At 34.3% G+C, this 21,988-nt stretch overlaps 1 protein-coding gene across 1 annotated transcript; it reads left to right on the forward strand.

The window, feature by feature from the left end:
• The first annotated feature begins 8,841 nt into the window (after positions 1–8,841).
• Positions 8,842–9,992, forward strand: LOC125825346 (protein TIFY 9). The gene is made up of 5 exons (XM_049504690.1): positions 8,842–8,932; positions 9,031–9,269; positions 9,382–9,454; positions 9,594–9,651; positions 9,923–9,992. The coding sequence occupies exons 1-5, from the start codon at positions 8,842–8,844 to the stop codon at positions 9,990–9,992; spliced, it is 531 nt and encodes a 176-aa protein (XP_049360647.1).
• Positions 9,993–21,988: the final 11,996 nt, after the last annotated feature.

Raw genomic sequence — 21,988 nt, forward strand, 5'->3', positions numbered from 1 at the left:
ATATAAGGTGGGTTCGTTCTCACTTCTTATGTATCCATTTTTGTGGAAGTATCCATCAATCTTGCTATACCACGCTCAAGGGGCTTGCTTCAAGCCATACAATACCTTTTTCAGCTTGTACACCTTTGTTTCATCGCCTTCCTTTGTGAAACCTTCAGGTTGTGTGACATAGACTTCTCTTGTAAGTCTCCATTGAGGAATGCCGACTTGACATCAAATTGATAAACTGCCCATTGCAACTGTGCTGCCAATGCTAGAACCAACCTCACTGTCTCAAATCGAGCTATTGGAGAAAATGTTTCTTCAAAATCAACACCATATTGTTGTGCATACCCCTTTTGCCACAAGACGAACTTTGTGCTTTTGTAGGCTACCATCAGCTGCAAACTTTGTTTTGAACACCTACTTCAATCCAATTGCATTTTTTCTGTTTGGTAATTCCATAATTTCCCATGTTCCATTCTTTTCGATGGATTTCATTTCTTCCACCATTGCTTTCTTCCATTCTTCTTTCTAGCAGTTTCTTCATAATTCATGGGATCTGAAACAATAAGAGCAAACTGACAAGACGTATAAAGGTTATTAGCATACTTGGGATTTGAATTTTTAAGCCTTGTTGATCTTCTTAATGGAATAATCTCATCTGAAGACTCTTCATGAGTTGTTGCAATTGGCGAGCTTTGTGACACCACATAAGAACCTGAAAGTGTACTTGAAGGGGTTGACTTTTTTCCTTCATCTTCAGTGATTCCAAGAGGCATATGAGGCTCTTGTTGCACCAATTTTTCACTCCAATCCCAACTTGCATTTTCATCAAATATTACATCTCTTCTAATTGAGATCTTACCATTAAAAGGGTTATACAATCTATATGCTTTAGAGTGAGTACAATAGCCTACAAAAATGCATTTTTCAGATTTTTCATCAAGCTTTAGACGAGCTTGTGAACTTACCAAAGCATAAGAAACACACCCAAAAACTCGTAAATGACTTACATTTAGTTTCCTACAATGTCAAGCTTCATAAGGAGTTTTATTCATAACAACTTTTGTTGGTGAAAGATTCAGCAAGTAAATAGATGCAGCCACAACTTCTGCCCAGAACTGATTTGCGAGTTCCTTTGCTTGCAACATGCTCCTTGCCATTTCCACCATAATTTGATTCTTCCGTTCAGCGACACCATTTTGCTCTGGGGTATAAGGAGTTGTTAACTCCCTATGGATGCCATTTTTTTCACAAAACAAATGAATTCATTGGACACGAACTCTCCTCCTCTATCTGTGCGAAGAACAGTGATACTACAACTACTTTGGTTCTCTACCAAAGCTTTAAACACCTGAAACTTTTCAAAAGTTTCTGACTTGTTTTCCAGAAAATACACCCAACTCATGCTACTATAATCGTCAGTAAACAACAAGAAATAACGACTTCCACCTAAGGACTTAGTCTGCATAGGACCACATAAGTCAGCATGTATTAATTCTAAACATTTAGAAGCTCTCCATGCCTTTCCAACAGGAAAAGATTTCCTGATTTGTTTCCCATAAATGCACCCTTCACATAAATCAAAAGAATTAATTTTTGGTAGTCCAAGAACCATACCTTTATCACCTAGCAATTTAAGGTCGTTTATGTTGAGATAGCCGTACCTCAAATGCCACAACTTTGAGTCATCCTTTGCACTTGCAGCAAGGGAAAAATTTTCCATATCAGAAACATCCAGCAGAAACATCTTATTTGGCGTCATGGTGATATGAACCTTTTTGCCAGACTTCTTACTTGTAATGACACAAGCATCATCATCAAACCAAAAAGAATATCCATTGGTCATTAGTTGCCCAACACTCAACAAATTATATCCTAAATCGGGTACAAATTGAAAATTATCTATCATATTTACTTTGCCTTTATTAATGTCAATGCTTACCATGTCTTTTCCTTCTACCAGTAACTTTTTTGTATTGCCAAGCTGCACCTTTTTCTTTTTCTTCTCGTCAAGCTCATGGAACAAAGATTTGATACCTGTTATATGATTTGAACAACCACTGTCTACAAACCATAGATCACTTGGCTTATGGTCTGTATTAGTGCAAGCCATAAAAACATAATTCTCTTCCTCGTTTTCTATTGCTGCAAAATTTATTTTCTGATCTTTATACCAGCAATCAGCCCTTATATGTCTGTAACACTGACAGTGATGACATTGAATGCCATTTTTTGTGTTACCTTGCTCATTGGACTACCTGTATCCATCATTTCTTCCTCTGCCCCTTCCATAGCCACAACCCCGACCACCGTGAAAGCCTTGTCTTCCTCGACCTCTGCTTGCTGGACCATTATTTTCTCCATATTTGGTGGCTGAATATTTAACTTGGAATGCCTTCTCTTCATTCTTTTCTGTGGATATTAATTCTCGCCTCATGAGCTTGAAGAGATTCCATCAGTTCATCAAAGAAAAAGACGGATAGATCCTTGGATTCTTCTATCGCAACAACCACGTGATCAAACTTTGGAGTTAGGCTTCGCAATACCTTTTCCACAATGGTCTGATCAATTACCTTCTCTTCGTAGGATCACATTTGACTGACAATTGTCGTTGTTCTTGACGAAAAACCAGTAATGGATTCTCCACTTTTCATCATCAAGGTTTCAAAATCACGCCGAACTGATTGCAGTCTCACCACAATGACCTTTGAATTGCCTTGAACTCTTTCTGGAGAATCGTCCAGGCTTGTTTGGATGTGGTTGTTGTTGCTATCCGCGAAAAGACACTATCATGAACAACCTGCTGAATAAAAATAAGCGCTTTAGCATCTTTTTGCTTGTTGCTTCACAATTTGTTTCCTTCGCCGGGATCTGCAAATCCACATTCTACCAAGTCCCAAAGATCTTGAGATTTGAGTATAGTTTTCATACGGATACTCCAAAATTCGCAGCTTTCTCCTTTGAAGACAGGAATGAGTGGTTGTGTCACACTCAATGCACTATTGCTACTTGCCATGATTGGCTCTGATGCCAAATTTGTTGGAGAAAAAGTACAGAGAAATCTGGAAATAATAAAAAAGAGAAGGAAACTGCGACTGCGTTTAATTTCAGATTAATTGGAAGTACAGAAATAACAAAATATGCCCACATGATATATAGGCTAAGAGATAAACAACTAATCCTAAAATATAGGTCCTGTAACCCACTATGACACTTAATCAACAACACTGAAACTTGAGTAAATATAGGAAACTACTTAACAAAGACCCAAAGACTAGTTGTACTAAACTACCCATGTCCCAATTCAGTCAATCGTTTTGAATCACTCTTTAACAACAATGTCATGGACGGTATTTTTTAAGCACAAGATAAAAAAAAAGATTTTTTTTTTTGCAAGTTCAAAATCAATGAAAAGAATCGAGCATCAACTATCAAAGCAGAAATTGAGGAGGAGCATTTTTCAATTGCAGTAACTAAAGCTAAAGAGGAGTGTTGAAGTTTGCTTTTAGTTATTGCAGTAGTTTTTAATAAAATAATTTGTCTAATTTAAGAAAAATTTGAAATTTGAATTTTAGTTAGGTTGTTTTAGTTATTGAGATATCTTAGGATTTTTTGAATTTTAAATTATACAGATTATGTATTTTATGTTGGCTATTTAAAGCCACTAAATACTTAAGAAAATCATTGAAAGCTATTGAAGGTCATTTTAATCCATTGAGAGACACTTTCAATCTTTTTATGTTGTCCCATTTTTTAAAAAAAAAACAACAAGAGTGCTTTAAGAAAAATGTAAATGAGCTATGGACAGAAACCAAGGAACTAAGAAAGGAAGTAAAAATAAAATTTACCATATTCTTCTATATGTCTAGTAGATGAGCTAGCTATCAACTACAGTATGTATGTGACCCATTTATGTATTTTGCTAATTATAATTATATTGATATGAATTGATTTCACAAAAAAATCTCACTCAATCGGAGAATAACATTATCGTTGATTCATTTAATTGATTCTTCTCATTATTTATTCCTTTTTGCAAATTACTTCGTAGTATAACTTTGAAGTATAGACTCCCTTGACTCAATTTTACTTGTTATATTTGTCTATTAAGAAAATAATAATTGAGATGGTTATTTTACCACATTAATTCTATTAATTATTATTTATTGAAATATAAATTGAGGAAGTAATCAATGCTAAGGATAAAATATGAATTACTAATTTTTATATTTACTTGATATTTTAATAGTGATAAATAAATATATAATTTTTTTAAAAAAATAATGAACAAGTAAAAATAAACAGAATAGTAATTAACTATACCCTAATACATTAAGGGCCTGAAAAGCCATTATGGTGATTGAATTTGGTGTAATTATATTGTCTGGCATGTTTGGTTGGTCATGTAATTACTTGGTTAGCAGATAATAAGATGCAATTGGTAGAGGGTAACTACACTCTCAAATTCTCAGGACAGGGCTGTGAATTGCTGGTATCTCATGACCTATGAGTGAGTTGTTCAGTTAATACGACAGATCAAGTGGACCAGGATCCAGTTGATATGCATTATTAGTAGCCATAAAAGAAATACTTATACACAAGTGAATATTTGTAAAATATGAACAAAACTAACAAAAGTACAACTATAAACTTTCCTCAAATGCTTTACCATAAACATAAACTTCAATCATATCAATTAATTAAAATATAAGATTTGCTATAAAAGTCGCAACCTTGAGGAAATTAAATACTACTCAAATAATTTCAACATCATATAATTTCATATCTTCATAAAAAGGAAAAAAACAGAAACTAAAATTTCAAGTTTTTTTTAACAAAAAGGAAAACAACATATTCAACAAATCTAAGATAAACTATACTGGTGTATGACAAAAATACCTCAATCGCAAAAAAAAAAATAATCTTCGCTTTCAAAGCTTTTTGACACTTTTTTGTAAGCAAAACTGCCAATGTCCTTCAATTTTTTGAAAGTTTCACCTCAAATCTCTTGTATTGTGTCTAATCTTCAATAGTCAAACAAAACTTTCAAACCTCTTGTATAGAAGAACAAAAGAGTTTTAAATCGAGTGAAGATTATGTGTCAATTCTGCAAAAGCAAGAGGATAGAATTTTGTTTATGGTCATAGTTGCCACCTTGGAGGTGGGTTAGGAGGAAGAAAAAGGATTTTTAGGCTTATGTGAATCTGCAGATTTTTCTCGCTCAGTTAATATAATTAAATGGATTTTTGTTCTATTATAGGATTAATGGTGTGTTTGGTATGAAGGAAAATGTTTTCCATGGAAAATGTTTTCTTGGAAAATAAGTTGATTTTTGACTTATTTTCTCATGTTTGGTTGGTGAGTATAAAAAAATTTTCGGAAAAGATTTTTTGTGTTTGATTTATGAATGAAAAATGTTTTTGAATTTTTTTTTTTTTTTTTGCTAGAGTAGAAAATAATTTTTGAAATTGAAAATATTTTTTAAAGACAAACTTAATTTTTTTTTGGGGTGGGGGCTGGTAGGGGGGGGGGGATCGAGGGTAGGGGTGAAAAATTGAAAGTTTGAAGTTAAAAATATTTTTTTTAAAAAAAAAACTTAAATTTTTTTTTGGGGGGTGGGGGGGCTGGTAGGGCGTGGGTAGGGGTCAAAAAATGAAATTTTAAAGTTCAAAATATTTTTTAAAAACAAACTTAAATTTTTTTTGGGGGGTGGAGGGGCTGGTAGGGGTTGGGTGGGTGGGGGATCGAGGGTAGAGGTGAAAAAATGAAATTTTGAAGTCGGAAATATTTTTTAAAAACAAACTTAAAATTTTTTTTTGGGGGGGGGGGGGGGGGGGGCTGGTAGGGAGTGGGTGGGTGGAGAGGTCGAGGGTAGGGGTGAAAAAATGAAATTTTGAAGTCGAAAATATTTTTTAAAAACAAAACTTAAATTTTTTTTTTGGGAGGTGGGGGGGGGGGGGGGGTCGAGGGTAGAGGCGAAAAAAATGAAATTTTAAAGTCGAAAATATTTTTTAAAAACAAACTTAAATTTTTTTTTGGGGAGTGGAGGGGCTGGTAGGGGGTGGGTGGGGAATGGGTAGGGGGGTCGAAGGTAAGGGTGAAAAAATGAAATAATATTTTTTAAAAACAAACTTAAGTTTTTTTCTTTTTGAAGGGGGTTGGGGGCTGATAGGGGCTGAGGGGGGGAGGGGGGCGAGGGTAGGGGGTGGGGGTGTAAAAAATAAAAAATTGAAATTAGAAATATCTTTTAAAAACAACTTTTAATATATTTTTGGGAGGGGTGGTGGTAGGGGGTGAGGGTAGGGTGAGGGTGGGGTAAAAATATTGAATTTAAAAACAAACTTTAAATTTTTATTTTTTTGGGGGGTGGGTGGTGGTTGGGGGGTTGGTTTGAGTGTAGGGACAAAATAAATTGATTTTTTCAACAATTTTTTTTAAAATTGGAAGTTGGAAGAGAGTTTGGAAAATGTTTTCCTTAAGTTTTGAAGGGAAGTCATTTTCCTTAAATTTGAGGAAAATGAGTTGATTTGAAAAACATTTAACCCAACCAAACATGAGAAAATTGGAAAACATTTTCCGAAAAATGTTTTCCTTCATACCAAACACACCCTAAATGACAGAGTTGTAGTACAGGCGTACAACTTATGCTTAAAACTATATTCTCCACAACGTATTATATTTAAAATGTTATTCACAGTTACGTATTATTATCAAACGCCGTTAATCTTTTTTCTATTATATTTTTTAAATAAAAGCATAAAACGTTATTGTGAATCATAGGTTTACTAGTTTTGTAAAAAAATTTAAAACCATACTATTTTGATTAATTGATTTAAACAATGACTTATTTGGGTAAAAAGTTCCAAGATACAGTGAAAACACATAAAGGGGGAAAATGCCATTAGCCCGTGACATTCACCACAATCTAATGGTTTCATCTAGTGAAATGATATAAAGCCGATGGGAAATGGTTTCAGATAGTGATTTGATATAAAATCGATGGAGATGGTTCCAAATAGTAATATTGAGCCGATGGGAAATGGTTCCGACAAAGGTTTGATCATTGTGATTTGATGTATTTTGATGGTCATGTTTGACTTGCTTGTTAACTGTGATTGATGCACTTGTTACGTGTGATTGATCTACTTGACATTGAGATTGACTTACTTGATTTGTGTTGGTTGTTGAGTTGTGACTATTGAACTGTGATTATTGAGTCTTGTAGAACTGTGAGCTTTGTATTGTAGAACTTTTAGGTTGAGCTGATTTCTGTGCAGGTTGTAGTTTGAGGAGGTTCTGTTGGGATGAAAAAGGAGTATTCATTTTCTAGCTAGGTTGCTTCCTTTATTAGATTGCTTGCTGGGTACCGTGTTGTTGGTACTCACTCCTAGCTTCTAGTACACTTGTGTAGGTTCAGAGCCCGGTATAGCGTGATTGCTCTTCTCTCCTATCTCTGAGGCTTGTTAGAGAAATGTTGAGAGATAGCTACTTGTCATCTCGGCAGACCCTCTAGTTCTTCTTTTATGCTTTGTTCGATTTGAGAATCAAAGACTTGAGACTTGTACTTATTTCTTAATTTCCGCACTTTATGTTTTAGTGACTTGTACACGTGACAATCAGGTTTTGGGGTGTTAATAGCATGAATAAGTTTTTCCACTTTTATTTTGTTCTTGCTTTATCTTTCCTCTTTTCCTTTCGTTTCGTTGGGTTGAGGTTGACTTGTCTTGGTGGAAAATGCAAGTGCCATCACATCCTTTTTGGATCATGACAACAAAGCTCCGATACCATGTAAGGATTTTATGAATTCAATAAAACTCAATTGTATTTCACGGAAGAGTTATTCCTCAATATATAGAGATGCTACACAAAGGTGTAGTTGGATACAAACTCTCCAAGAGATAAATTAAATGAACAATATGACTTCTAATTGATTACAACTACTACAACCACATATTGTTATGTTGTCCTAACAATGACTAATGCAAGCAATAGTTATATATAGGATAAAAACGTGTATCAAATAAAGTACTAATAATGTACAAAACTAATGTATAAATTTTTTTTTCCTAATACATCCTACCAAATGACCCCTTAGAGTTTATAGGTATTATTTTTTTCTAATACATTCTACCAAATGACCCCTAAGAGTTTATCGGTAAAATTAATGTAAGTGATTTTCTTGGATAAAATTTGGGGAGAATTTATGTGTTTTCATGTCGGAAATAAGATATTTTACCTTTTGGACTTTAAAGCTTGTCATTTTGGCAAGATAGAGTGCAAAACACATAAAGGGTGCAAATGCCATTAGCCCGTGACATTCTCCACAATCTACTAGGTTTACTTACATCCTTTCTTTTATTTAAAAGTAAGCTCTACCAAAATAGACCAAGACCAAAACCAAGGTTTCTTATTTTCCTCGTGGTCGTACTCCCGACAGACAGCTTAAAACACGCGACTCTCCTCTTTTTGCCTTTTATATATATAGAACTTAGCTTTGGCATTCACCTAATAAAAGTAGTACACCCACTGATAACTCTCTATTTATAGACAATAAAGGGTAAATAAATGATTTATTGTGCTTTACTTCAAATATCATAACCCTTTGGAAATGACACAATCAATCCAAAAGGTCGTAATCTTTCAAAAAAATTATAACTTTTCATAAAAGTCATAACTCTTCATAAATATCACAATTTTTTTATTAAAATCACAAATTTTCATATATTTTAAAACCCAACAACCTTTTCACTCCTATCCGCTCCATTTATATATATATATATATATATAGAGCTTAGCTTTTGGCATTCACCTAAAAGTAGTACACTCACAAGAAAATCATTTTCGGTTGCCAAAAGAATGACTAGATCCGCGGAGGAACTTGATTTTTTCGGTATGGAGAAAGAAGCTACTGCTACTAAACTTGTTGAAAGAAGAAGAAGCTTTCGAGGTCTTATTATTATGCACCTTTCACTGCTCTACCGTACCACTTTTTTTTTTTCTCATGTCCTAGCTAGTTCTATAAATTGAAGTTTAATAATATTGCAGATATCCAAACCATGATTTCGAAGATCAATCCTGAGGTTCTGAAGAATGTTATTGCTTCTCGCTCTGCAGAGAAGAAAAATATTTATCCAATAGCTCCGTCGTCTGAGGGCTCCTTTTCACTTTCAACGTCGTCGTTGCCTCTTCTTGCTAATTGCAACATAGAAAACGATCCTGAAAATTCTCCTTTAACTATATTCTATAATGGTATTGTTGCTGTTTTTGACGTTAGTAAAGACAAGGTTTGTTCATCTAATCAAAATCAAAAATAAGTTTTTTGAGATGATGATAAGTGAAATCGAATTCTTTTTGCTTTTGAGTTTGGCTTAATTTATTGTTTTTTTTTGGGTGTAGGCGGAGAATATTCTTAGACTTGCACAAGGAGGCAATCAACAGTTATTATTGAAGACTTCACAAGTAGATGGAGGTGAACTTTACTAATATATTCTCTTTTAATTACTTTTCTATCATTTCTCATTTAATTACTCAATTTATTTTTTTGAAGAGAAATGGTTTTACCATTTCAATTATTTTTGATGAGTGTGGTTGTTATTGCATGTATATAGATCTACCCATAACAAGAAAGAAGTCACTGGAAAGGTTCTTTGAGAAGCGAAAAGAGAGGTTCGTTCATTTTCATTACAACGCTTTTTTAACGCGCCATGCATCAGAGCTCTAGCTTCTTCTCTCTGCTTTCCACAAAAGTAAAAAATATTCGTCCATTCTTTGAATAATCTTTTATGCTTTTCTAAAAAAAGAGAGAGAGAAAAAAAAAACGTCGTAGATATCACAATTCACGTTACCGTTGCAACTTGCAAATGATGAAGTACTAAAGAAGTGTTAACATGAATTGAACTGTAGTATGAATAAGTGCAATTTTTGTGTTCTATTGTAGGATGACTATGGTCTCACCTTATGGTTTCAATGAATTGTCAAGCAACAAATTAGCTGCAAATCAGAACTAGAGGAACACACATATAATGTGTTTTAGTAATGAGGATTTACTTACAAGTTATTTTGTATTTTGTGTTTTGGTGGGATCCTGACCCCCCCTGTTTCCTTGCACTTTCTTTGATGCTTTTAATTTGGCATCTTACCTTATCTCTGTTAGAGTATTACTTAAGTCCGCCCACGTTTTTTTGATTTATTTATTTGTTATTATAAAGTATCACATTTCAATCGTGTAAGCATGAATATTGAATATCATGAAGGAATCTTTACTACAGTTGCTTCAGCTTTTCCAATTTTGAATTTTCTAAAGAAATGACTTATTCTACATGTCGAGTACCTCATTGTTGACCAACAACTAACAACTAATTAATAAACGTACGTACGTGATTCACATATGGATTAATAGAGTAATAGTATATTATTCATTTTGTATTTCTACTCATTTGGGTGACACGTATCAACTTTAAAATCGTTGGAACTTGGAATTCGATACTATAAGGTATAATTAACATCTGTCATAAATCAAGTTATGGAGATGTGAAATAGGTAGATGCATTGAAATTTTACAAGTTTTAATGAATTGAATTAATAAAGTAATGAATGTGTTATTGATCCATCCAAATTAACTTGGGCTAGAAATTGAATTGAGTCATGATATTTATAGTTTGACCCGCTTAATTATACGTTGTTATAAATTAAAAACAACCACTATATTGTTATAAAATGAGAGCAAATAATATTCATATTCATTTACTTAAAAGAAGAAAGCAATAGCATAGAGATCAGAAAAAATAAGATTTTTTTCTTTTTTTTCCAAGTATTTTAAAAATATCTTCAAGTATATTTAAATGTCGGTAATATCTGCACAAAGGGCTGTGTTAGACAAATTCGACATTTCGGAGCTTACCGTAGTGACAAAATTCTCATCCAATCACATTTACCAAGAATGTTGATTAAGGTCAAACTTAAGCCTTAACTTGAAAATTAAAACGCCTAATCGCATTGAAAACCTTGGAAGTCATGTCGACCATGCTACTAGCCTAAAATTACCTTTACGGAACTAATGTAATTGTTAGAAATGGAGTATGGGGGTCATCTTCCTGACCTTTTGATCGAAAACGACCGTTCAAGGTTCAAAAGCTCCAAAATACATAATTTCGCATAAAAATCAAAAGAACAACCAAGTAACCGAGTTATTAGACCCAACAAGTCATAAAGTACTTGGGGTTGCTATAGCAACACTATAAACGATGAACAAAAGATATAAATACAAAAATGACCTGAATGGTCTTTTAAGTATAAGATCAATTTTCTAAATTTGAGGAAGTTAAAAAAAATATTTAAGCCTATAAAGAAAGATATTGCATTAAAGTGAATTGATTAATATATCTTTAATAGGAAGTACTTCGCCATTGCAATACGAAATAGGAGTAGTACATTCAAGTGTGTGTCTAATATTAAAACGCTCCACGCACGTTACGCTGTAAAAGCTCTAAATAGGGGTGTTCACGGGTTGGTTTGGATCGGTTATTGGTCAAAATCAAAACCAAACCAACTTAATCGGTTTTAAAATTATCAAAACCAAACCAAACCAAATATAATATACATTTATCGGTTTGGTTGTTTTCGGTTTTGGTTTGGTTTGGTTCGGTTATTCGGTTATTAACCATACATAAAATAAAAGAAACAATTCATTCAAAACGTGAAAAAAGTGACAACAATCCATTCCAACGAAAAAATAGTTAAAATGACTAGCATTACAGAACTTTGGATCATTGAATTTACTGATAAAACTTCAAAATTCACTATTTTGGCATAGAAGGAAGAGACAATGACATTTTCAATCCCACAATGAATTTCCATAGACACTCATATACATGAAACCAATAAGAAAAATGTTCTCACCTTGGACATTTTTTCTTTCACAAGTAAATTATAAATAAATTTTGATGAAACATATATAAAATCTTTAAAATTGTTTATGAATATAATATATTATGTATGTATAATAATAAAATTTATGTATATAACTTGTTGGTTCGGTTCGGTTATTTCTTCGATTTTTTTTTAACAAAACCATAACCAAACCAATGACTATCGGTTCTTAGCAATCTAAAACCAAACCAAATCAAAACTCAAATTAAATCGGTTTGGTTTGATTTTTCGGTTTGGATCGGTTTTTATCCAAACCATGAACACCCCTAGCTCTAAATGCATATTAATGCCCAATTTTTTAAATTTAATTTTGTCATAAGTTTAAATCTCCTTAATTGTACCTCCTCTCATGATACATTCCAATATATATATATTATTAATAGAGGCCATGAAAATCTTCAACGGTGTTCAATGGAAACCTTTAATGTATCAAAAATTTAACTTAAATACTCGGTATGAAACTAGATTTGAAGACGAGGATCCTCTCCATAACTTGTACAAGTACAAACAATTGAATTTAATAAATGAGGAGGTCAAACTGGATGATCAATATAGCCAACAATTGAAGCCGTATGGTTGTATTTATATAACTTTTTGTATACTTTAAAATAGCTATCTCAAAATATTATGTTAGAAAAGACAAAATCAAAATCTGAAAGGTGTTTTTGTAAGATTAAATACTTTAATAGATATCAGGATCTTGAACACGATAATCTTACATAAAGGTCGTTAGAGGTACATACCTGATGCGGAAGACATCAAGAAAAACGGAAGCGTTAGTCGTAAATTGGTTTCTACCTCTTTGACCTAACTTTATGTTACCACAACTGTCAGCGATGGAATTATTGTACATAATATGTGGTAACCCTAATGGGTGGAGGGAGGACCAATTTATAGATGTTATAACTTAATCTGATACGTCCATCAAGTAACCAATGTACGGACGAGATCTGTTCCTTATTAAATATTATTTATGATATTACTTGGGTTATACAAGTAAACTGGGCAATAAGTAAGAAATAATTAATAATAATTCTTACAGTTTTGGCCTGGTTATACTAATAATTATATGAAGGTACAAGAAAGTTATCTTGTAGAAAAGTTAAAGAACAGAAGAAACTTTCTATGTTTATGATAATGGCACATTGAAATATTTTTCTCTTAAATCTTTTTTTTTTTTTTTGGAGTATTAATTGTGGTAGTTTAATTTTTTAATATTAACATATGATAATTTCTTTGCAGAAAATATTTAAAATAAGTCAATTCAAACCAGCTCTAAATTGACATACAAGAAAGTTCTTTCCCTTAGTCTAAAGAGCACAACAAAAAAGTCATGAAGAGGGTTAAATTAATCCTTAAAATATTATGATATTGAGAACACCAAAAATGTTATGGATGGAAAATAAATTTTTGATCTTACTGTGGAGAACTCAACTACTAAATCAGTATCTAAGGTTTCATATGACAATCAACTAGAGAGTTAACTGCTGACTTGACTACTTTAAATTTATATACTCCGTATATCTTTTGTCCCAATTTATGTGACGTAAATTATAATAGTGGATGCGTACAATAATAACATAAGCAACTTTTGAAACTTTTTTGTTGTCGGTTATTTAAATTTTTTACTAAGTATAATTAATTATTGCCAAAAGTGAAATGCTCTAAAAAGTACTCTAGATCTAAGTGCAATTTACATCGGCTTGCATACAAAAGTGCAACCTATAGTTGGTTGGTATGTATATATATATATATATATATATATATATTAGAAGAGTGAGATCAAATATGGTATCAACATGGTAGCTTAATGTCATTTAAGTTCAAATTGAGGGTATTGTGGTATATATATATATATATATATATATATATATATATTAGAAGTGTGAGATCAAATATGGTATCAACATGGTAGCTTAATGTCATTTAAGTTCAAATTGAGGGTATTGTGGACTTTTCGCATACCCAAACACTACGTGGCTATTCCTGCTGAAACTAAACAGACACTTCACTCATCACACGTATCATCATCAAAACATTTTGACACTATCTTTCTCAATTGTTCATCTTGAGCTCTTCTTATATATATATATATATATATATATATATATATATATATATATATATATATATATTTATTAAAGAGAGAGAGAGTATCCAGGTTAACCTTTTTTTTTGTACCAAAGCATCATTTATCTCTTGTTGAGTTTTGGGTATTTTTTACTTGCTATGTGGATAAATAAAAGTTCAATTTCGATCAGTCTATTTTTGTTCATAAGCCCAATAATATGTGTATAACTCCTTTTTGGTCTTATTTTTAATAATTCACAAGAGAAAGATCAGCAACCAAATAGAGATAAAGTGAGAGAGTGCAAATTTTCTCTCAAGCAAACCATTTTCAAATCGCGCTATTCACTTCATTCCTTGTGTCCGATTGAGTTGATTTTTAGATATCTTCTTTCTTTCAGCCTAATCTTTGATTGGGAATTGATAGAGGTGGATTCGGAATCCTGTGGCTCCAAATTTTAGCTCACTATATTAGAAGTGTGAGATCAAATATGGTATCAACATGGTAGCTTAATGCCATTTAAGTTCAAATTGATGGGGGTATTGTGGACTTTTCGCATACCCAAACACTACGTGGCTATTCCTGCTGGAACTATACAGACACATCATTGATCACACGTATCATCATCTGAACACACACACATATATATATATATATATATATATAAAGAGAGAGAGTATCCATGTTAAACTTTTTTTTTACCAAAGCATCATCTATCTCTTGTTGAGTTTTGGGTCTTTTTTACTTGCTATGTAGATAAATAAAAGTTCGATTTTGACCAGTCTACTTTTGCTCATAAACCCAATAATATGGTATTTAACTCCTTTTAGGTCTTATTTTTAATAATTCACAAGAGAAAGACCAGCAACCAAATAGAGAGAAAAGTGAGAGAGTGTAGATTTTCTAAAAAGCCCTAGAAATCATTTTCAAATCGCGATATCCACTTCATTCCTTGTGTCTGATTGAGCGGATTTTTGGATATGTTCTTTCTTTCAACCTAATCTTTGATTAGGAATTGATAGAGGTGGATACAGAATCCTGTGGCTCCAAATTTTAGCTCGTGAAGTGTAGCAACATTTTTGGTGATTTTAGTCCTTTTACATCTCTAGTTTTTGGTGCTATCTTGTAGTCTTTGTTGCTCATTGTTTGACACTTACTTAATGGACATTTTTGAAAACGTTGTTGTAACTATTGTTGATTATAACAGATCTTTGATACGGTGGTTTTTCCTTCGAAGAGGGTTTTCATCTAAATCTCGGTGTTTGGAAAATTAATTTAGTTTTACCTTACCATATTTTTTATTTTTGATATACTTGCTGCCCCAAAATGTATTTGTGTTTGAATTAGTTTATCTCCTCTGATATACAATAAGTTTACGATATTTTTGATACGTTATACTTGAAGTTTGCATGCGTCTTAGGCAATTTTTGTTATTAGATATGATGGTGTTTGGTCTAATTTTGCAGGAAATTGGTTTGAAGCAGTTGAATGTAGCTGAACCAACAGGATTTTGGCAACCAACGAGTCCACTCACGAGCCGTCATTCACTTGACGAGCCGTAGTTGGAGTCGTAGGTGGATTTGTTCAAGGAAGTTTGACTAAAGTGTGGAACCACAGATGCAAATTAGCTGATTGATGGACCGTGGATGATGGTCGTTTATTGATTCAGAGAAGAGGAGTTCCAGTACTTGAACAACGGAGAGACAAGAGAGATCATGTATAGACCTACTGACCATAGGTGATGACCGTCGTTAAAGATTACATGAATTTGGCCAACTGCTGAACCACAGAGCAAACCACGGGCCATCGATGGAGTCACGAACCGTAGGTTGTTGTCGTCGATCGAAACTGCTTAGATCGGATTTTCTTATGCTTTGTTTTCCTACTTGGTTTAGGACTTAGGGTCTATAAATATAAGTTGTATTTTTCATTTTTGGGTTGTTAGACCTTTTTGGATACTTTACTTTAGCTTTGAGGATTATTGTGCAAACACTTTGCTATCTTAATTCTTGAAGTTTGTTTTATGTAATTTACTTTTGATTTTCAATTCAAGATTTCATATTTCAGATTTTAGATTTCAGATTTCATCTATTCCCATTGTAAGTTCATGAATTCTATTTCAAAATCTAATATGAATTGTGAGAACTCAAGCATGAATAGCTAAATCCACAACTAGGGTTGTGGGAACCATGGATAATTAACAAAGTAAAACCAATAATTAAGTAATTCTTAAATAGTGTTTATGCATGTATTGTTGATCGTTTTGTTTAGAATACTTTCTAGCGGTGCACAACGTTAGAACTCGCCTCATTCGTACTTGCCGGATCAATGAGGTAACAAATGAGAAAGGGATTAAGCAACAGAGATTTAGATGTGATAATGCGCTATCTAACAGCTTGACCCACTTACTACAAAGGCTAATTTGGGGTTAAGGGTAAGGGTTAGTAAAGCATACACCCGTAGAAAGACCAAGTTGCGTGGTGAAATTCCCTATTTGGAGGACCAATCACTTATGAGATACCTAACTTACCAACCTTGCATGTTAACACTACGATAAAGTTATTATTATTGGGATTACTGCGTTGCAAACTTATGAGGAACACATATACCCTAGTTTTCATCTCATATTGATATTTCAAACCGCAAATTATGGTTACTTGTGACTTGTTACTACAAATCAATAAATAGTTATTTTACTAACAAACCCCCCTGCCCCTCCTTTATGGAAGTAAATTGACAAAAAGTAAATAATCGTAAGTTAGCCTAAGTCTTAACCATATTCTTCATGAGATCGACCCTAACCTAAATGTTAGGTTCTTTATTTTACAACGACCACTTATACTTCTTTCGGGAGGTGTAATTTGGGCGTATCAAATTCTGGCGCCACTGCCGGGGAGGAAAGGTATACAGATTGACCTACCTCCCATGGGTGATGCTACTACTGTTGATGGCGAGCAGGTTGGAGTAGAGTAGGCCGATGATGAGACTTTTCCTGCCGCCACTATAGACCCTGATGTGCACGCCCCTCCCTCCACTACTGCGAGCACACCTCGTGCTCCCACCCCGTCTGGATTTGCTTTGATACCATTGGCTCAAGTCAAGAATCTTGAGACTTAGATGACAACTCTTTTACAACATATATGGCCATGGATGAAAAACTTTGTAGAGGAGTCGGAGGCACGGATGGAGGCAGGCGTTGAGAAAGAAGATTCAGACAATACATTGGTGGATAGACACTTTCGAGCTCAGGGTGATGGAGTGGCCCCAACATGGGCTTACTATTGATCTCTCCACTTTCCAGACAGAGTTGGCTAGACTCCGAGCAGATGTTGAGGCTCCTACTGCAGCTCCCCCAAAGCCCACACCTGAGGTACAAGCATATGATTTGGTGTTAAATGCATTATTTGGAGATGAGATGCAGACACTTGACCCTCCTCGTGCGACTGGAAAACGCACCCACTCTTCTGAGCCCACTAGTGACATCAATGAGTCCAGACGGGCCAAGAGGAGAGAGCAGCAACAGTTATAGGCGGCACAATGACAGTCTCAATTTGAGGAGTTGCGGCAGCGGAGAGCACATGATATGGATGGAGGTGCATTCGGTTCGAGGAGCAAAACTGATGGTGCTCCCACTACTATTGCGGGCATTACTGAGGGCGTCACTCGTGACGATCCAGTGGGTTTCGAGAAACCGGACCCACTCGCTTCTTGATGGGTCTTTGGTGCTTATGCGCCACAGGTTTGTCTCACCCTTTGTTTTACATTTTTTGTGCATTGAGGGCAATTGCACCATATTTTTGTGGGGGTGGGGTGAATGGATTGTGAATGTTAGGGTAAAGTTTGAGTAGCCCAACTAAGAATCCTTCCTTAGGGTTTTTTTGCCTGTGTTCTTTTTCCTCAAGGAGTTGTTTTACATTTGTGTTGAACCGGCATATTTAGGATAGTATATATGTAGAAGTAGCCAAAAATGAAAGCATGATGACATAAGAGCATGAAATTGATACCCCTCCAAATTTCCTTATGTGCTATATCTGTGAGTTTGATAAAGTTGAATGTGTTGGATCTTGATATGACATGGTATGAACCGATTTGACAAACCCGACTTAAGCTATAACTTGAACCTAGTGCATTAATGATTTGATAGTGAAACTGTGCTAGTGTGTGTGAGGGTTTTTGCATATTCATATAGTGTGTGCCAATCTAGAACTTGCCTCATTAGTCTTACTAAGATGATCTAAAATGGAAATTGGGAAATCAACATAGGCCATTGTTGAAACTGAGTCCACTTAAGCCTAAAAGCAACCAACCAAAAGAGATAGATAATCCCTTTGATTCAAATATTTGAGCCTAACGAATATCATTTCTTTCAATACACCCAACTCACCTTTCCTAAATATCTATTTTGGCCCCGGTCCCTCCTTGGACATTTTGCACCTTAACTTAGGCTAAACACCTAAGTTGAGTGTGGCTACTTCAGAAGTTACCAAAATCCTAGCCCTGGTCCTCGAAAAGGACATTGTGCACCTCAACTCATGCAAAACACATAAGTTGAGGATGGCTATGACGAAGGAAAACTGTAAAAAACAAAATGAAAGAATATAGTTGATTGCAGAAAAAGAAGAAAATGAACAGAAAGGGTAGTGAAAGATGTGACTGAATCAAAAAGAAATAAAGAGAGAAAATACTTGAATAAATAAGATGAAGAAAAAGATGAAATGTGCAAGGATGCCAAGTCACAGTCGCACCAATACCTGAATGGAATATAAAAGGGAAGAGCAGAAAAGAAAGAAAATAGTCAAAATGGTTGTAAAAGAGGTAAAATAACCAATGTAATGTCAAGGAGGGCAGAAAAGTCACTAAGAATCCAAATGTACCACAACTGACCCTGATCCTATGTTACAAGCTAAGAAAGCCCTATAGTGATCCTAGTTAACTAGAGAAAATAAGGGCAAGCTTATGATATTGAGCACTAACTATATTTGAATTCATTTAAGAGTGTGAGTGTATACTGAGTCCCTAATTAAAATAAAAATCAAATATTTTGTGAAAAAAGGGGTTTCTTTGTGAAAAAGGCACAAGTTACACTGTTGAAGAGTTAACATCTTGGTGATTGTTGTTTGTGTATGTGATGGTGTTTGTTGGTATGTCTATGTCATGTTTTGAACCGAATAAGTTAGATTTTTGAGTTTAAATGAAAAGATTTGCACTGTGATAAAAAGAGTTGAAAAGGCGAAGTTGATAGAAAGTGCGAAGTGATTACTTGAATTTGTATGTTGCTTTTGCATCAATGTCGTTTAGAATTTGTTGTGTAGCTTGAGGACAAGCAACATTTTTAAGTTGAGGGTGTAGATGTACCGTGAGTTTATGGTATTTTTGATATGTTATACTTGAAGTTTGCATGCGTCTTGGGCAATTTTTGTTATTAGATATGATGATGTTTGGTTTAATTTTGCAGGAAATCGGTTTGATGCAGTTGAAGTTGAATGTAGTTGAACCAACATGATTTTGACAAATAACGAGCCCACTTGACGAGCCATAGTTGGATCCGTAGGGTGGATTTGTTCAAGGAAGTCTGACTAGAGTGTGGAACCACATATGCAAATGACGCACCGTTGGTTGATTGACGAACCGTGGATGATGGTTGTCAATTGATTTAGAGAAGAGGAGTTCTAGTACTTGAACAACAGAGAGACAAGACGGACCGTAGGTGATGACTGTCGTTTGAAGATCATAGGAATTTGGCCAACTGCTGAACCACAGAGCAAACCACTGGCTGTCGATGGAGTCACGAACCATAGGTTGCTGCCGTCGATCGAAAGTGCTCAGACCAAATTTTCTGATGTTTTATTTTCCTACTCGGTTTAGGACTTAGGTTCTATAAATATAAGTTGTATTTTTTGTTTTTGGGTTGTTAGACCTTTTTGGATACTTTACTGTAGCTTTGAGGATCATTGTGCAAACACTTTGGCATCTTAATTCTTGATGTTTGTTTTATGCAATTTGCTTTTGATTTTTCAATTCAAGATTTCGGATTTCATCTATTCCCATTGTAAGTTCATGAATTCTATTTCAAACTCTATTATGAATTGTGAGAAATCAAGCATGAATAGCTAAATCCACAGCTAGGGTGGTGGTAACCATGAGTAATTAACAATGTAAAACCAATAATTACGTAATTATTGAATAGTTTTTATGCATGTATCGATGATCCTTTCGTTTAAAATGCTTTATAGCGGTGCACAACGTTAGAACTCCTCTCATTCCTACTTGCCGGACCAAGGAGGTAACAAATGAGGAAGGGATTAAACAACATAGATTTAGACGTGATGATGCGCTATCTAATAGCCTCACCCACTTATTGCGAAGGCTAATATGGGGTTAAGGGTAAGGGTTAGTAAAGCATACACCCGTAGACAGACCATGTTGCTTGGTGAAATTTCCTATTTGGAGGACCAATCACTTATGAGATACCTAACTTATTAACCTTGCATGTTAACACTAGGATAAAGTTACTATTATTGAGATTACTGCGTTAAGAAATTGTAGGGAACACATATACCCTAGTTTTCATCTCATATTGATATTTCAAACTGTGAATTGTGATTACTTGTGACTTGTTACTACAAATCAATAAACTATTATTTTACTTACAACCTCCCTCCCCCCCCCTCCTATTTTTACGGAAGTAAATTCACAAAAAGTAGATAATCGTAAGTTAGACTAAGTCTAAACCATATTCCTTGTCGGATCGACACTAACCTAAAATTTAGGTTCTTTATTTGACAATGACCGCTTATACTTCTTTCGGGAGGTATAATTTGGGCGTACCGTCCTCCTAGGTCAAATAGAAGGTAAAGTCCCTGTCATGCACCTTTGTTTGTTCTTGTCTTTCCTAATACTATTCTTTTGTTTTTATCATTTTAATCATACTGTTTTTTGTTATAAAATAAATAACTTAACAAAACTAAAGTAAAAATGAAGAACAATAGAGAGAGTACTTGAACATAAACAAAGAGAGAGAGAGAGAGAATAAGATTGGAATTGCTGTGTATATTTTGTTATATAAATTTGATGCCTATTTATAGGCCAAGGACATGTGGCAATTTGTGGCTTGCAAAGTTAACCACACTTCGGCATGAGTGAAACATTTCTACCATGCTAACTCCACATGGTATCCACAATTTTACAACACTCCCCCTTGGATGTCCATGCAAAAGAAATGTTGAAAGAATAAAAATATACATAGATATTCATAATACGTAGTGCTTGCTGCCTCATTAAAAACCTTTCTAGGATAACCCAGTGGGACAAAACCTATACTAAGGTAAAAAGAGTGCAGCGCGTATTTTACTCCCCCTGATGAAGATCACGATTTAGATGGTTAAGTTTTCGCATTCCAATCTTGTGTACCATCTTCTCAAGAGTTGAGGCTGGTAAAGACTTAGTGAATAAATCTGTTGGATTATCACTGAGCGAATTTGTTGTATATCAATATCACCGTTCTTCTGAAGATCATGAGTGAAGAATAATTTTGGTGAAATGTGCTTTGTTCTATCTCCTTTTATGAAACTTCCTCTTATTTGAGCTATGCATGCATCATTGTCTTCAAAGAGCACTGCGGGTACCTTGACATCACACTTCAAACCACATCTTTGTTTGATTAAATGTATCATTGATCTCAACCATACACATTCTCTATTTGCTTCATGAATGACTATTATCTCAGCATGATTTGAAAAAGTAGCGACAATGGACTACTTCATAGATCGCCATGATATAGAAGTACCTCCGTATGTGAACAGATAGCCTGTTTAAGATCGAGCTTTATGTGGGTCAGATAAATAACCTGCATCTACATGACCAACAAGATCTGCACTATCTTTGTTAGTATAAAACAGACCCATATTACTAGTCCCCTTTAGATATCACAATATATGTTTAACTCCATTCCAATGTCTTCGTAGGGGAAGAACTATATATTGCAGATAAATTAACAGAAAATGCTAT

This window comes from Solanum verrucosum, unplaced genomic scaffold (assembly GCF_900185275.1).
Source record: "Solanum verrucosum unplaced genomic scaffold, falcon-dt-bn FXZP01000051.1, whole genome shotgun sequence".
Classification (NCBI taxonomy): Eukaryota; Viridiplantae; Streptophyta; class Magnoliopsida; order Solanales; family Solanaceae; genus Solanum; species Solanum verrucosum.

Excerpts from the sequence above, each read along its gene's own strand:
- LOC125825346 (XM_049504690.1), top strand. The coding sequence starts at position 8,842 with ATGACTAGATCCGCGGAGGAACTTGATTTTTTCGGTATGGAGAAAGAA. Across the intron at positions 9,270-9,381 it reads TTGACGTTAGTAAAGACAAG|GCGGAGAATATTCTTAGACT; the intron begins GTTTGTTCATCT and ends TTTTGGGTGTAG. Across the intron at positions 9,652-9,922 it reads TTTGAGAAGCGAAAAGAGAG|GATGACTATGGTCTCACCTT; the intron begins GTTCGTTCATTT and ends GTTCTATTGTAG.